Source organism: Talpa occidentalis, unplaced genomic scaffold, assembly GCF_014898055.3.
Source record: "Talpa occidentalis isolate TD23 unplaced genomic scaffold, MPIMG_talOcc4v2.1 talOcc4.5, whole genome shotgun sequence".
In the NCBI taxonomy this organism is placed as follows: Eukaryota; Metazoa; Chordata; class Mammalia; order Eulipotyphla; family Talpidae; genus Talpa; species Talpa occidentalis.
Genome location: NW_023604861.1, coordinates 102,608,230 through 102,624,740, shown reverse-complemented (window position 1 = coordinate 102,624,740; position 16,511 = coordinate 102,608,230). Strand labels below are relative to the sequence as shown.

Genomic DNA, 16,511 nt, shown 5'->3' with positions numbered 1-16,511 from the left:
TCAGTTCCAAAATTCCTTTTATCCATAAATCCAAGGCACATCTGTCATTCTTGGTGGTTGGAGAAGCACAAGTGAAATAATATAAAAACTGTTGCCATTAACTGAATTCTTACTTTAGTCCAAAAAATTTTTTCTCATTTGATTAACACAGAAATCCAAAGACTTATTATTATACTCATTTTACACAAGGAAACTAGGCTTTAGAGAACTTAAATAACTTGCTCATGGTCACACAAAGTTGGTTAATAGCTGTAGATGACTTGTTGATTCCAAATTCTTTGTTCACTAATCAACTCTGCTACCTTTTTTTATTGGATAATTTTTAGTAATTATTTATTAATTTCAAATATCATTCTGTGAAATCAGCTTTAACTGATATATTTTGTCAGGCAACCCTAATGCAGGGAGTATAGATTTCAGTTATAGAGTATCTATAGGGGATGGCTATCTACAGATTCTTCCAGAAATATAATTTCTTTCCAGGCAAGATTCTGTGAGATTTCAATGATAGTGAGTTCAAGGTTGTACACCCTGTTGACAATCCAAAATGACATTTTCTTTTGCCAGTTAAATATGGAATCATGCACTTTATTAAGCAGCTGAAGCAGGACCTCCAGGCACTTGCAAAACCTGAGGTTTAAGGACTCCCAGGCTAAAGAGCCTCTGCTTTAGCTGTTGAGCCACTAACTGGCTCTGTGGCTCCTGAGGTCATGTGAAGAGATTCTGAGAATTGAGGGAGTGACATTGACTGTAACTTAACTTTAGTTTGGTTCAGTTCTGCCAAAATGCTCTACTCATTTCATAGAAATGTTACAACAAAGTTTCTCAATTTGAAAAATGGTTTTAATGGGAAAATATAAGGTATTCTGCTATGGTCATTCCAAAGTTATTTATAAAGAGTGCTATTTAAGTTGGACACAGCTTCAGTATCCAACAGTAAAGAATTAGGCTTGTGAGCTATAGCATAGCTATAGATGAGACACTATAATGAGATGAGACACTATGAATATTGTAAAACATTAAAATGTAAATCACATGCTCAATGCTTTTATTATGGTGCTCATTAAAAAAACACAAAATTGATTGACTCTGTTAGCTGTATAAATGTTAAGTTTAAGTATGAATTATTATTATTTATTTATTTTTATTTATTTATTTATTTATTATTATTTTTTTAATACAGAGATATTCATCTAAATGTTTAAAAGCCAAAATCTTAGGATGATGGATTTGGGAATGAGTTTTGTTTTCTTCTTTGATACTATCTGCTTTCTTTGCAATATCATTTTTATAGTGAGAAAAATATTTCTGGACAGAATAAAAACACATTCAGCTGTCCATATCAGCAGGTACGACTTTCAATCAAGTGCTGATAAAAAAATCTGCTCTGTGTAGTTAGATCAGAATAGTTGCATCTATACCCAGTACAGACAGACTTTTTTTCCTTGTCATTATTCCCTAAACATTGCAATATAAGCACCACTTGCATAGCAGTCACATTATACTAGCTATTATAAGCAACATGTAGGTGATTTAAAGTATATAGGAGGATGGACATAGTGTATAAAAACACTACACCATTTTATATAAGGGTATTGAGCACCCTCAGGTTTTGGTATCTGCAGGAATTGGGAGTCATGGAACCAACCCTTCACAAATACTGATGGATGACTGGGTATGAACAAATTTTGGAACTGAAAAATAAATCTTTATAATAGCAATTAGGATTAGATAGACTTCAACAAAAGCAACAATATTGAGATGATAAAACTAAGCACCTGAACACATATGAAATTAAATCCTCATAATGGTAACAAGAATTACTACTGATGTGCTGCTTAAAGGAATCTCCTTGAGGGAAATTCTTCCAGATTACAACAAAATTTAACTTTAAAATTTTTAGTTTGATGTTAAAAATAGAGAATTATAAGGAATGAAGGGAAAATAAGAAGAGAAAAAAAAAGAGAAAAAGAGGACAGTAAAAGGATCCTACACTACAGTGGATCAAGACAGCAGAGGGAAGGAAATATGGGGTGGAGAAAGTGGGATTGAGGATATAAAATTGGGCATATGTTGCACTTAACCCAGAATCAGGAAATCAGAAGGGTTGTTACTAGATGTCTAAGGAACTAATACCCTTGACAGTCTTACTGCTCATACCCTAGATTCCAGGATCTGGTACAGTAACTGAATCCAGCTAAGCAGAGTTCAGATCTACAATATCTGGTACCTTCACACATCAAAGCCAGCACTACTGCCAGGGGTCACTCAAGGAAACCAAGGCTGGAAGTCTTTTGGGGAAGTTTGTTTGGCATAGGCATGTGGTACCTCACTTTTTTCCAGAATTTGGAATTCAGGGAACTTTTGTCAGTGATGTGGTTTTCCCTCCACTTGATGGTCCCCTGCACTTTCAGTAGGTGCTTCAGGGAATCTTGAAGTTCCTCCAACTGCAGTCCACCTGGCTCACTCAGAGCCTCCATTTCGATAAGAATCACCTTGGAGTCGTTCTGGATGAGGGCACTGTGCAGCGCGATCTCCTGTTCATAGGCAAATTCCTTGCTGTATTTGATCTGAGGAGTCAGGATGAAAATGTGCCGCCTACTCTTTCGCATGTTGCTTTCCACAGCAGTGGCTAGGTCTAGCAATAAAAGACAGGCATAAGGTTTCCTGTTGTCGTGTTTGTCAGCCTTTGGTCATAAATGTACTGAACTTCAGAATACAGATTGTTATAGTTACACTCTGATAGGAGATTCTGACACTGATTAATTTACTTATTCTAAAAAGAGTCTTTTGAATGTAAAGTCATGTAGAGGTACTTTATGGGAGACTTAGAATTCAGATTCATTGGTTATATTGGTTGTCTTCTCAGAGTAATAGCTTCCATGTTTTAAGAATATAAAATTGAGCTCTTACATTAAAGAGTACAAACTAAGGAAACTACGTTCCTTTAATCTGACCGAAGTGTCTAGGGAAGTCCTGGATCCATTTTACTCCCAAATCATGTCTGGTTTAGAATCTTTTTGATCCAGATTAGAGAAATCATAAAAAAAGACTAGATTCCTTTGCCAAGTGAATATTTATGGAGCACCTACTCCATGGTGACTTCAAAATAGCTTCTGAGTGAATATAGAATGATCATGTCAGACACCCAGTCTTTCCAGAAGGAGGTAACGGCAGGATTAAGAAAACGTAATCATGAATAAAATAACTCAAGATTTTTCTTAGAGAGTGATAACAAAAGACTGCTAATTCATGTAGTTTGAAATTAAGACATGAATGTTGAATAGTGCCAGAGAGAGACCTGGTATCAGTCAGGAGCTTAGCATAAAACTTGACACACCCAAAAGGACTAACTATAAAGAGTTTGATGAAAGGACAATTTATAAAAGATGTGGGCAGAGCCAAGAAAAATCAACAAGAAATGGTGCAGAATCCTACACTGGGTAATATTAGGGCGCCATCACTGCATGACAAATGTGAATGGGAGGAAGCAGCTGTAGAATGCAAAGAATGCAAGATACTTGAGGAAGGCCAACCCTCAAGAGCTTGGCCTCCAGGAGAGAGGAGCACAGTTACACTGTAACCCCACTCAGAGGGCATCCACATGCCTGCTTTCTGTGTATCTCCCAGAGCCTCCTATTGCCAACCCCAGTGTTGACCAGCAGGCTAGGGAGTGATGGATTCTATAACCATCAGCCACTAGATGGAGGGCAGTGTAGACTGGATTTGAAGAAGTAAAAGTAAGATAAATCACATGGGAAGAAATATAATGCACTCTGGTAGGTAATGAACTTTTTCTAAGAAAGGAGTGTTGTTAGGTTTGATTCCTTTCAATTTTGGTTGAGAAAAATTCAAAAGACATGCTTGAGGGAGGGAAGTGGGACACGTTTCTAAATGAAAACAATGATAAAACAACACAAATTTGAGCATCAGAGAGTTAGCTTTTGAATTTTGTCAGGAAAAGGTGTAACTAGAAATGAAGTTGATGGACCTGAGGAAGAAGAAATGAAGAACTTGTGGCCAGATGGAACACATGATGCAATATCACCAGTAGTAGGGGGTCCCTATAATTTCTTAGCAGATACCCACTTAACTTGAAGGGAACTTTATGCACCATGACTCACTACTCTTTACAGTGGGGAGAGCTGGGGAAGAAGGGACCTCTAGAGAAGATGTGGATTACCTTTGCATGAACTGTACATGTTACAAGTCATTATTACTCCTTTAGCAGTACCCAAAATGTTCCAGGATACACCAAATTGACCTTTGTGCATGCCTTTAAATCAAAAGGCACTGGAACCTTCTTTTCAGTTGGAATGCCTTTTTAAATTCACAATTTCCCAAACAGTTACTTTAGTGCACTTGCACTTGTGATGTCCCTGCCTCTTTCACATTCTAAACTTTTCCTAGCTCTGAGGAATTAGAGGAGGGTTCTCAGGTACTTGATAGAATTTGGGGGGAGGGGAAGGGAAAAAAAACTACTGAAATGCTGAAATTGTAACACACCTGTCAAACTACATGAAATTGACTAGGAATATAAGGAAATAAAAGCTACCATTCAACTTGTTGTCATGAGAATATAAACTTGAAAATGTTTTGCCAATAAAGGAAAATCATGACTCCTTCGTTTCACAATTCCTCCTTCAAATTTTCTAGAGAGAATGAAGAGATGGCAGGGTTATTCTAGTGGGAGACATGGGAAATCAGGTAGGGGCAGTGCCCTCTAAATCCATACATAAGAAAGCCTTGCTCTGTCTTCAAATCACCAACACTTTTGTGAAGACCTCGTGAATAAGGTGTCAGTGTGCTAGAGCCATTTGTCCTAAGGTCAGGGATAATAAATGCAATTCTTTATCCAGTGCAGAGATAAGATCACCTATCCCTTTTCTGTCTGAGAAATACAAATTTCTGTTCCTGATGTGAGTTGATAATTTACCTTCTCCAGGAAGCAGATCTCTCCCATAAATGCATAAGTTGTAGCCATATTTATTTTCAAGAACAGCAGGAAGAATCTGGTGAACAAAGCATTCCACAGAACTGGCCCCCTCCGGACAGCTATTGTAGTCCCGTGGATAGATAACATAAGCATCATAGATCTTTCCATCTGAAAATGAAAGCCAGGAGTACAACTTTATTACTTGGTTATAAAAATTCTCATTTGACTTTTATTAAACATTCTCACCAAGTTTGATGCTTATTGGTGAATGTACTGCCTTGCCCAAAATATTTTAGAGTTGAGAGATGATGACAAAAATCTGCTGAATTAAAACATGATTGGAAAATCAGTTTTAATCCCCCAATTGCCCTCCTATTTACTGTCTCAGAACTAACGATAGAGAACAGGCAAGAGCCTGATCAGTTTAATCTGAGCCATATTATCAAGTTTGATTAGTAATCTATTAATAAGTGTTAATAGTCATGGATACAGGACCTTTATTTTCTGTGCTTGATAGATCTCAGTTTTATCTCTTATTTTCCCCATCCTTCCCCTGAGGAAGTGAAAATGCCAAAGGCTAATCATGGTAAGAGAATAAGATTTTTAAGGGGGCTAAGTTTACATAAATCAAACATTTAGACCTGATTTGAGTGGACCATATGGAAATCTAACATACATCTGCCACCTATTTAGCAGGGGAGCTATCTTTTTTTTTTTTTTAAGATTTATTTATTTATACATACAAGAACTGGGTATAAGTCAGAGGTGGGGGGTGAGAGACAGAGACAGAGTGGGGAACAAAACAGGTGGATTGGCTGAAATACACTGCTGAGGGGAGCAGCAGGCGAGCGAGTCAGGAGAGGTCTGCTGCACCATGTGGGTAGCTCCCTGGCCGGGGATCAAACTTGTGCTGCAGCGAGTTTCATAGGTTGCTACTTAACCCCTTGCATCCCAAGGGAGGCCCAGGGGTGCTATCTTTTGTGCATAATTATGCACAGAGCCATGATTCTATGTATGGAACAGCATTTCTGATAAAATATAGCTGCATTCTAATGGATCTTTCTATACTTTTCACATCTAAAAAATAAAAAAAACTTTGTTAACCTTTTGAATCCATAAAATTTTACCAATATACATTTTCCAAAATGTTCAAATCTTTCTGGACTTAGGGCACATTATGCTATTGAGAAGTTAGTACAATCAGGAGTTCTGCTTGGGAAGAAATTTGAGTTGATGAGATGACTCTCAGAATTACTTGAAGTGACAAGAGGAGATGGATGATGGACTCTGCATGGATTAAATAAAGATTAATGATAATATATTAGCAAGAAAAAGAGAATCTGGGTTTAACAGCACTGCTGTTAAGAGACTAATAGACAAGTAACACATGTACATTTTGGAATCTTTTCTTTTGAAAAAGAACTTGAAACTGGTCACTCACCATTCCTAGTTTTGTAAGGACTAATTATGTCTCTCCAGAGCAGAATAACCTCAATCCAGAATAATTTTAGCATTATCACCAAGATATTGATTAGCATTAACAATATGCTAAATCCTGTAAGTATGTAGTAGATGTTTCGATGATCAACTATTCAAAAGATAGGAGGAGAAAAATGATCATTATAGTCACAAAACAAGGTTAAATAAGCAAACACATGGGTGCTGGTTTCTATTGGAAATCCAGAGATTCATACAAGAGATGCCTACTTTTCATAATTGCTTTAAGATTTCATGAATTTGCATGACTGCTTTAAAAATCAATTAATGAAGCCCCTCTTTTGTGCAAGGCAGGAGGCTAGATATTTCAGGGGATTCTGAAAGCATAAGAGACACACAGACACATGTAAATTTAACTAAGTTGGGGGACAAAAACATAATTTTGGATGGCAGAGGTGTTTAGAAGTTACACTCACTCCATATTGGACTGGACAAGGAAGGCTTTTTATGCGAAGAAGAAGGAAGATGCAGAGAGCAGCAAAAATGGAAGTGTACGCCTGGCAGGCAAGGATGCTGTGAGCCAAAGTGCAGAGATGGCAGTGTGTATTCTGAGGAATTGGAGTCATCCAATTTGTGGATTACATGATTAGAGAAGTGGGTTAGGGCTATGTTCTGACTAGGCTGATGCTCCAAATAAGGCATGATTTCCTTTATCCTGAAGATCATGGGGGTCTTTGTAAAGTATTGAGTGGGGTGTTAACAATGAAAGCAGTTTTCAAGCAAGATTAATATGATGGTAGTGGATGTGTTTTTTTTTTTTTGGAAAGAGACGGTAGGTACTAGGAATTGAATGGTACAGGACGTTTCTGCAGTACTTGGGGTGAGAGATGAGAAGAGTTCAATCTTGTGTACTATTGAGTACAGAATGAGCAGGCTTGGTGTCGGGGGCACTAAGGGGAATAACCTCAACAGGTGTTAGGGTCTTACTGTATTTGTGTTTGATGAGATAGAAAAGCAGGGAACAAATATGAGCTTGTAAGTCTCTAAGTGATACATGAAGAAGTCAAATTATTAATTCTAGGTCCTATGAATCCTCTTATTTCTCTTATAGTATTATCTAGCTATAATAATACAGCTCATTGCTTCACAAAATACATATGCAAGATGATGCCCATCTTCAAAGGTTTGTAAAAGATATGTACAATTTGAAAATAAGAAATGTGCTCATTAATAGTATTTTGGCATTTTACTTCCCTCTTTAGAATTGCTAACTACGTATCTTATAAGTACTCCTCCTTAGAGATGAATGTAAGAACAGTCTGATAAGATTTCATTATATGGTTCTGTCATTTTCATCTGAAGTGTCAAAGCATGGGCTCCTACTTTTGGTGAAGGAAATCACTGGCCTCTATATGCGAAATCCTTCAATAGTGCATCAGCCTCCTCAGCACCTAACATCAGACAGTCAAGAATGACCAAGGTGAATTGATTCAAAGAAAATCGGCAGAGTTCATTGTCTGCACTGTCATTAAGTATATTGATAATCACATCAGTGGGATTTCTGTGGGATTCCTCTCCAGTTCATTCCTTCTGTAATTCTTATCTAGACACATGGTAACCACATTTCCTATGGGGATTGTTGTAAAGGAATTATGCATGCAACTGACTTCTTCAAACTGCAGAAAAGCAGTTAGTACAAGACATGAAAGGAAATTGAATTTCAAGATCTTCCTAAATGTTAATGACTTTATAAATGTGCACATAATTATTGTATGTGAAAATGACAGCAAACACTGCCTGTGTTTGAGTTCTGGCTCTCTAAATATAGTGCTTGGCAGTTTTGCCATCTCTTTCTACCCCAGTTTCCTCATTGATAAAATTAGATGATAGTAACAGCTTCTTCCTTGGGGTATATTAATAAAATAAATGAGAAATTTATTTATTTCCTGGTACATAGGAAACAATGAATAACTGTACTATTATTATGAATATCAAACATTTATTTAATAATATGTAATCATATGGGGACATAGGCATTTTAAGCTTTTGCTTTTAAATTCAAAACAATGCTGAAATTTCTTTTAGTCTGTGATTAGAAATAAAATAATTCATTGTGACAATTCAATAGTAGTAGCAACAATTTTTAATTTACACAATTGTTGAAGCAGAGTATAACCATTTTGATTCAAAGGTGAAAGGTAGCAGATAAAATAATGTAGAAGGAACAATATCACAAGTACATGTAACATGAAAATAATTTCAATACAGGGTGACCAGAGAACATTTATAAAATCATGGCATAAGCAAAGCATGGGGATAAGAACACAATGGCAGTGCCGATGGAAAAAGTGGAATCTCCCAATTTTGGGAACCACCATGCCCCCACCTCCACAAATACTGCCTAACACAACACCTCAACTTGTTCCACATTTCCTGGCATGATAGCTATGACAGTCAGAAATTTGACAGCCCACAGAGCAAGATAGCACTTAAAGTCATCTAAAGTATGATGATTCTGTTTCTTTGAGAAAAATTTACAGCTCATTGCTTAAAGTTGAAATGAAGACAGGAAAGGGCCCAAACACTACCTCAGACAGAGACTTCTGCAGGACTTGGGGTGAGAAATGAGAAAGTTTCAGACTCTTGTAAAGAGTGGGCAGGCACAAGATTGGGGTCACTGAAAAGAAAGGGTCTGCACGTGATGGGTCTACTCTCTCATCACTCCCTATTCTTTTTCATCACACTGTGCCTCTGTGTTTATCCAAATTGAGCTAACTAGGCTGTGCTTTGTTAGTAAACTGAGAGTTTAACTTTCCCTTTAGTTATCAGACAAACACCCTAAATAATACATGACTTACTTATAGATAGAGTGACAACGATCAAAATAGCATGTTTTGCTCCCCTATCATTTTATATTCAATTAACTGCTTCATCTGATAAATAGGGTGTCTTTGTTGGAAATGCAAACAAGTTAGGAAATCAGCAGGTGCTGAGGAAGAAAATGTTTGTAAAACTATTTTGCTGACATCATTAGTCAGTGACATCCCACAGGTGGGAGGAAGAAGCAGCTTGCGTGTCTTCACTGGCTCGGTCAACACTTTCTGAAGATGAGTGTTCTGAGAAGCATGATGGGTTTAGATTCTCTGCAATTCTCTGCTCTTGTTGCCAAGATCCAAGACAGACACTCTGTCTACCCTGCCTCACTATGCACCGATTACTTGTGAAACAGAATTCAACGTTTTGAAAAATTACATGGAATGTCTGTTATCAATCTAATGTCGAGTAATCAGTTTCACATTTTCACCATAACTATATTTTGTTGCATCAAATTATAGTAAAGTCAATAAAAGCATACTCGATTCAGATAAAACTATAGGAAAGCTCTAAATAACTTGGCCTTTCCATTTGTGGGGAGTTGTTCAACTTAACAAACATAAATATGAATTGCTTTCTTGTATAATTAAGCCCTATAACTAGAGAAATAGAAATGTATAAAAATAATTTTCATTGATAACTTTGATGTACATTTATCTATTTATTCAACCAATATGTACAGGGAACATGGTAGGTTCCAGGCACTGCATTACAGACTGAGGACACAGCAGTAGATAAGAGGTCACCCCTGCCCTCAGGAAGCTTCTAGGCATGTTGAGTAAAGTCTCAAACAGATTTTCCTAAGTGTGCTGAGTGCAGCAACAGAGCCATATTGCTAACTGGTGATCAAGGAAGGCTACTCAGAAAAGGTGGGATCTGAATTGTAGGTTGAGTAACGGGCATTAAAGAAAGGAATTGGGCTACCAGAAATCCCATATTATAAAGTAGCATCCAAGATTTTCCTATTGAAATGGGCAATTGTTCAGTACTTCACCTTTTCATCCACTTTGCCGGTACCCCTAAAGAAAAGTTGCTTATGACAAAAAAATGATAAAAGAGAACATGTTTTTATCTTGCTACACAAGAGATAAAAGGTAACAAAATAACATGTTCAGTTTACTGTTGGTGTGTTTCCTTCCACACACCATGAGACAGTGAGAGCTAATAAAGCCAGAAAGCAGAAGGTGACCAAGGAAGCAGTTAGGTGTTGAAGAGGAACCCCCACAGGAGGGGGAAGGAAGGAGTGGAGAAGGTGTGGGGGAGGGACAGAGATGAGGAAGTAAAGCAGTAGCAAGGCAATCAGGCAAACAGAAACATTCTGTGATGATCTTTCTGCACAAGGTCAGCTTCCCAAGAAGAAAAGCACACTGTCTGAGATGGGTCACTTCATTGTCTTGATGGGTCCCCGCATTGTTCTCTAAGACTTAACAGTTGATAGGCAAATCATGTGACCAAAGTCTCAGAAACACTTCTTACTTGGATTTTTTCTCCTTAGACTTATGTTCTGCTTTGTCAGGCCATCCAAATTCTGGGCCACACACTCATACTTGAGTGATAAATCCTCTTCTTTCACATCAGTTATTCTTAAAATGGCGTTTACACAAGTCAGGTTATTGCTAGAACTAAGAAAGTAACATGTTACTCTGAAAGCATAATTTGCAGTCGCAAATTGTGAGGGAAAGAGGTTCTTTTAATTTCAATATAAAAATACCTTTGATCTTGCTCTTGCTTCTGTCGAATTCTGGCTTCAGCAGAGTATCCCACTTTCTTGCCACTAACAAACCACTGAACAGTAATCCCAAACTGAGGACCTTTCCCAAAGCAAGCAGAGCAAGTTATGTTTACTGTTCTTCCTGGATGAGAAATAAAAAAAAAAATCATCAATAAATCAAATTCTGCAAATGGTATTTAATATGAGAAAAAAGCTGTTGAATATCCAGTGTGTGTCATGGCTGATTTCCCAGTTCCCTTTTTCATCTTTGGCACCTTCATCTTTGGCACCTTCATCTTCATCTTTGGCACCTTCATCTCACCAAAGAGGCAAATGACTGCCAATTTCACATTAAATATAAATCACATTCAATATAAATCAGAATTTCTTTTTAACTAGTCTATTCCACACCTTTCAATTCCTACCCAATTTCCTTCTCTCTAGAAGCTACCTTTGTAGGTAGAACTAAGCTTTGACCTGACACTGCTACTATCGCAGAACTGAAGACCTAAGCTTTGGGACAGGCATTCAGCCATCCCTTTCTGAGCCCTATGTTCCTACCAGGAGCTGTGTTAAGAATTAGGCATCTGGAGCCTCCCTGGTGTCACAAGGGGTTAAGACACAAAGATACAACCTATGAAGCTGTCTGTAACCACTGCAGCACAAGTTTGATCCCTGGCCAGGGAGCTACCCACATGGTGCAGCAGACCTCTTCTGCCTCACGCACTTCTTCCCTCAGCAGTGTATTTCATTGGATCTGCCTATTATGCTCCCCACTCTGTGTCTGGGGAATCTTCTCATCCCCGCAACCTGCACCTTTGGCCTACACCCCAGTTCTTGTATGCATAAATAAATAAATCTTTAAAAAAAAGAATTAGGCATCTGAAAGGGATAAGGAGCTCGGAGTCTCTTGGGAGGCAATGATAATATAAACAATTAGAACATAAGGTAGTCTCGTGTTCTAGTAGAAGATTGACTAAGTGGCATGGGAAGGCCAAGGGGGAAATTATTTTCAGTAGCAAGGTTACCAAGCTGCACCATAAATGGTGCCCCTGGGCTTGATCTGTTGGATACTCAGAGTATATCTCAGGGAGACAGGGTAGCTTGGGAGGATTTCACAGAGGATGTGATGTCTGACTTAGCATTGAATGATGAGAATGAGCAACATGGGCAAAAGCTGGAGAAAGATAAAATATGCATCTCAGTGTAACAAAAGTGAGGTGGACATTGTGATGGATATCTGGGACTTGACTTGAGGTTAATGACTGCAGATGTGCCTGGCCAAGACCAGGCCAGTAGAGGATTTGTTTTCCTTGCTAAGAACAGTGAATTGTGTCTCATTCCTACTGGGGAGATGAGCAAGGTGAACATGGACAGAGTCAGAAAGTCTGGGCTCTTGTCCTTCTATCATTGCTCAGCCATGACCTTAGGTACATCATTGATCTCATGTGAACCTATGTAGAAACAATAAAAATAAAGTGGGAACAATATCTATCTTTTGGATAACAGTGAGAAAGAAATAGGGAGCACCATGTTCTAAAAGTGCAGTACAAATTTAAACTCTGCACATGGCTGGGAGCTCATGTCCCTAATTTCAGCAAAAGCCCAGGGCAGGTGTTTTCACACAGGGCAGTTGATTCAATCTTCAAGATCTGACCCCTAGAGGGGATCATATAGAAGAATTTTTCAGGTAGTGTTTATAGCGGTCTTAAATTTTCTTACCGATTTCTACTTCCTGTGTTTTGTTTTGTGGAGGAGCTGTAATCACTGGAAACAAAGAAAGACCTTTCATATCTTAAAACAAGAACAAAAAGAAAATATAAATATTAGGAGAGCATTGGATGGTCATCAATATAAAACTTGTATTTTCATATTTCTACCTTATAGCATTTTTTTTAAATTATCCTGACAATGACCTGTGGCAACACACACACACACACACACACACACAAGTAATACTCTCACATCACCTATGATGCATTTGGTATTTTCTCTTTTCTCTTATTTTTTTAAAAAACATGCTAGTTCAACCCATTACACTACTTGTAGGACCTAGCAATTGTCAGAAAAGCTCAATTTCACAGATAAACATAACAGTCTAAAAATTTCAAAAGATCCATGAAAATGATAAATGTGTCAGTCCACAGTTCTGCTCACAGCTTTCTGCCCTTGTGACCTATTTGATGGTGAAGCATTGAAAAACTCCAAACAAAATCTTTTCTCCAATATTACTTTGCCCTGAGAAATCTGCTACATATGTAGGTGTTACTTCATTCTATCCACATATCAATCCAAGCTAAGGAAACCCCTACTCTTTGTAGATTTGATTATGAAAATATTTGATTTTCATAATCAAATATTTGATTTTCACTTGATTATGAAATGTTTCCCCTATATCAGGTAAAGAATATAAAGTAAATTTGGTTAAAATATCTTTCAGAATTAAGTGGCCTATTTGAAGTCATTGATAATGTTGAAAGCTTTGCAAACCAGGATTGCCAAGCAATATCTACAATATCTCTGTGTCCCTTTACAAAATTTCTCACTAAGCTTCTAATCATGTTAGTTATATTAGAATTCAAATTGACTTTTTTTTCTATTTATAGACTCTCTGACAACAAATTGGGAAAATGAACGTTAATCTTGCTCGCCAAATAGTTGATTTGCCATTAAAAAAATTATATTAGCATTAAGGTCATGTTATCTTTGAAAAATTAAGTCATAAAAGAGAGAACAGATGTGGTTTTTGATTAGCAGCATAATCACCCTCTGAAATTTTTTAGATCTTGATAACACATTAAGAAAATCTTTTTGCGTCATGGTGGAGACTGTATAAGATAAGATGAAGCAGGAGGAAATAGGAGGGAGGAGAATGAAATACAGGAACATCAACTAGAGGCTTGGTTCCTCCCATATCTTTTCTCAAATACTGTATTTTGTTGAATTCAATAACTCTTACCTTTATCTTTAACTCTGAATGGTCTGGTTGCTGTCACGCTGTAACTGGCTCCATTTTCATTGTGTGTAAATTTACATGTATAGTTACCTGCATCCTTGCTGGTTACATCATCAATCAGCAGGTATGACCTGTGTGTGTGGTACCTTGATCCTTGAAGAGATTTACAATTCTGAAAAAAAAAAAAAAAAAAATTCCCCCTCCATTTTCAGTAATTCTTCACTAGCTTCTGTTTCAATTTGTCATTTTCATCTACTCTCCCAAAATTTCCTTTTACCTTGAACCACTCAATAGGTGCTGTCCAATTGTATTTGTCAATTGTAGGACAAAATATTCGGGAATTCTTTTCTGATCCAGATGTTGCATCATACATCAGATCATCTGGAATATTGCAATCTGGTTGTTTTTTATATATGGTGATATTCACAAATCCGGTGAGATTGGAGGTAGAACTGTTAAAATAAGCCAAACAATTTTAAAGAGTCATTTCACATCATAAAATAACTCCATCTAAATCTAACATTTACTTAATATTGCTCTTCTTATTAAAACAACTGAGATATAGTGGTTCTTTACTTATTTAAAAATAATCATTAAAATCTAGAGTTTTAAATATTTTAGGTACCTAAATATTTAAGATCTTTAAATATTTAAGATCCAACACAACCCTTACAGTCACCTCAAAAATGACCCCCAGCATCATATCTTTATACACTGTATCTGCTATAAGACCAAGAGTTCAATATAGTAAAGATAATTATTTATTGAGTTTGTAATGTACCATGCTAAATGGTAACATTACCTCATTTTATTCTCACAGCAATACTTTTAAGTGAGTTATTTTTATAAGTACTTTACAGGTGAGGAAATTTAAAGATAGAAAAATAACTTGTCAGCATTACACAGCAACTAGTGACAGAGCATGAATCTGAAACAGAATCTTGTCTGACCTCAGAACCTAGCCACCTAACTGTGTATATCCTGCCTTCTGATGCAGTTCATCTGACATTTTGTGTGTACCAAATAGAGCACAAAATCAAAACATTTAGCCATTCATATCAAATCCTTGAAGTTGTGGGCACAAGATCTGATGTAACCCAATAAGTTATGGGCACAAGATCTGATGTAACCGATTTTAGTTTGCCTCTCGGTTTTAGGGACCCAGGAACTATCATTTTGTACCCACTATTGGCCTCCTGGATGTCCAGCATCTACTTCACTGCTTCTTGTACTCGTTCTTGTTCCTGTTCCAGCCAAACATGAGATATTGCCTCGTTTTTCTTGGTCACTAGGAAAACTAAATCTTTTTTCTAATTGGGCTGCAAATTAATCTCTGAAATCATACATCCAAATAGTTAGTTCATAGTCACCTAAACTGCAAACTGATGGTTTTCCCTAGAAGTACTCTTTCGTTCAAATCACTATATAAATCCAGCTGTTCCAGAAAAGTTTAGAAGGGGGAAATAAAGTTAGGATAACTCAAACTATCAACTATTAGGGGATAGGAAGCAGGCCCAAAGATTTTGGTGGCTTCCTGGATAATACCTTCTGACAACGCAAGTGTAAATTCCAGTGTCATTGACTTCTGATGGGAGAAACTTAAGATGTTCCCCAGAGGCAAATACACGATTTGTTTTCTTAGTAGTGACACTTTCCTTGTTTTTTGCATAATACCAGTCCACAGGGTATCGAGATCCACCATGTCTAGAACATCTCACAATTAAAGCCTCTTTTTCCAGACCCCAGTATGACCTGACTGCAAATAAAAATAGAACAAATATGATCCTGAAATTATCATATAAAAACATTACAATTCCCATATTCCTAATTCCCCTTCTGGGATTACATTTAGAAATGGAGAATACTTTAACTGAGAAAGTAAATAAGTAAATGATAAAATCTTTTAGTAAACAAGTATCACAGATTAATGAATTAATTTGGAAATGAATCCCTGCAAAGCAACCATGTCCATTTATACAAAGTATGTTGTCAGCCAAAAAAAGCTTAAGATACCTCCTTCATTCAGGTACCATGCTAAATTTTGATATATTTGAATATATAAAACTAAAATTAGAATATCTTTTATGAAGAATTTGTCCTGATAGATTTGTGATGAAGAATAGCACATAACTGAATTTTCCATATTATAATTCAGTCAGAACAACCTGAAGCAAGGAATTTAAAACAAGGGAAATATTCTTAGAATTACTTAATTAATTTTTTTTAAATGTTAGTTGAAAAGCAATACTTACTAAACAGAGCTGCTGTGGAATGTATAAGAACTATTGTAACTGCCAAGACCCAAAGTCTCATTTTCTGCTTATCAATGTAGAGCAAGAGTTGGCAACTGATTGTTGAATTTACCAAGTTGGATCTTTGACATGTGGTGAAGATGTGCCTTAGGACTGAGATGTGGTCCCTGAGATGTATGGTTGGAAAGAGTTGTCAGTGTCTCTACTGAAAAAGAAATCATACAAAATTATAAGTGATAAGTTTACAGTAATGATTTTTACTTGCTCAATACCTCCCAGGAAAATTAAGCAAACAACAGGTATTTATTGTGCAAAAATATGTGTAACAGGAAGGTTTAAATATAG

At 36.9% G+C, this 16,511-nt stretch overlaps 1 protein-coding gene across 2 annotated transcripts in view; it reads right to left on the bottom strand.

Annotated features, from left to right (window-relative positions):
- Window positions 1-1,886: 1,886 nt before the first annotated feature.
- The window catches only part of IL1RL1 (interleukin 1 receptor like 1), a 33,866-nt gene continuing 19,241 nt past the window's right edge, over window positions 1,887-16,511 (bottom strand). For both annotated transcript variants that reach the window (XM_037528930.2, XM_037528931.2), the window contains exons 2-11: window positions 16,167-16,371; window positions 15,460-15,670; window positions 14,192-14,366; window positions 13,918-14,086; window positions 12,681-12,752; window positions 10,959-11,100; window positions 10,724-10,869; window positions 6,378-6,524; window positions 4,937-5,104; window positions 1,887-2,638 (exon numbers count right to left, since the gene is read on the bottom strand). In XM_037528930.2, coding sequence (XP_037384827.1) covers window positions 2,265-2,638; window positions 4,937-5,104; window positions 6,378-6,524; window positions 10,724-10,869; window positions 10,959-11,100; window positions 12,681-12,752; window positions 13,918-14,086; window positions 14,192-14,366; window positions 15,460-15,670; window positions 16,167-16,227 — 1,665 coding nt within the window. In that variant the 5' untranslated portion in view covers window positions 16,228-16,371 and the 3' untranslated portion in view covers window positions 1,887-2,264. The remainder of the gene's footprint in view (window positions 2,639-4,936; window positions 5,105-6,377; window positions 6,525-10,723; window positions 10,870-10,958; window positions 11,101-12,680; window positions 12,753-13,917; window positions 14,087-14,191; window positions 14,367-15,459; window positions 15,671-16,166; window positions 16,372-16,511) is intronic.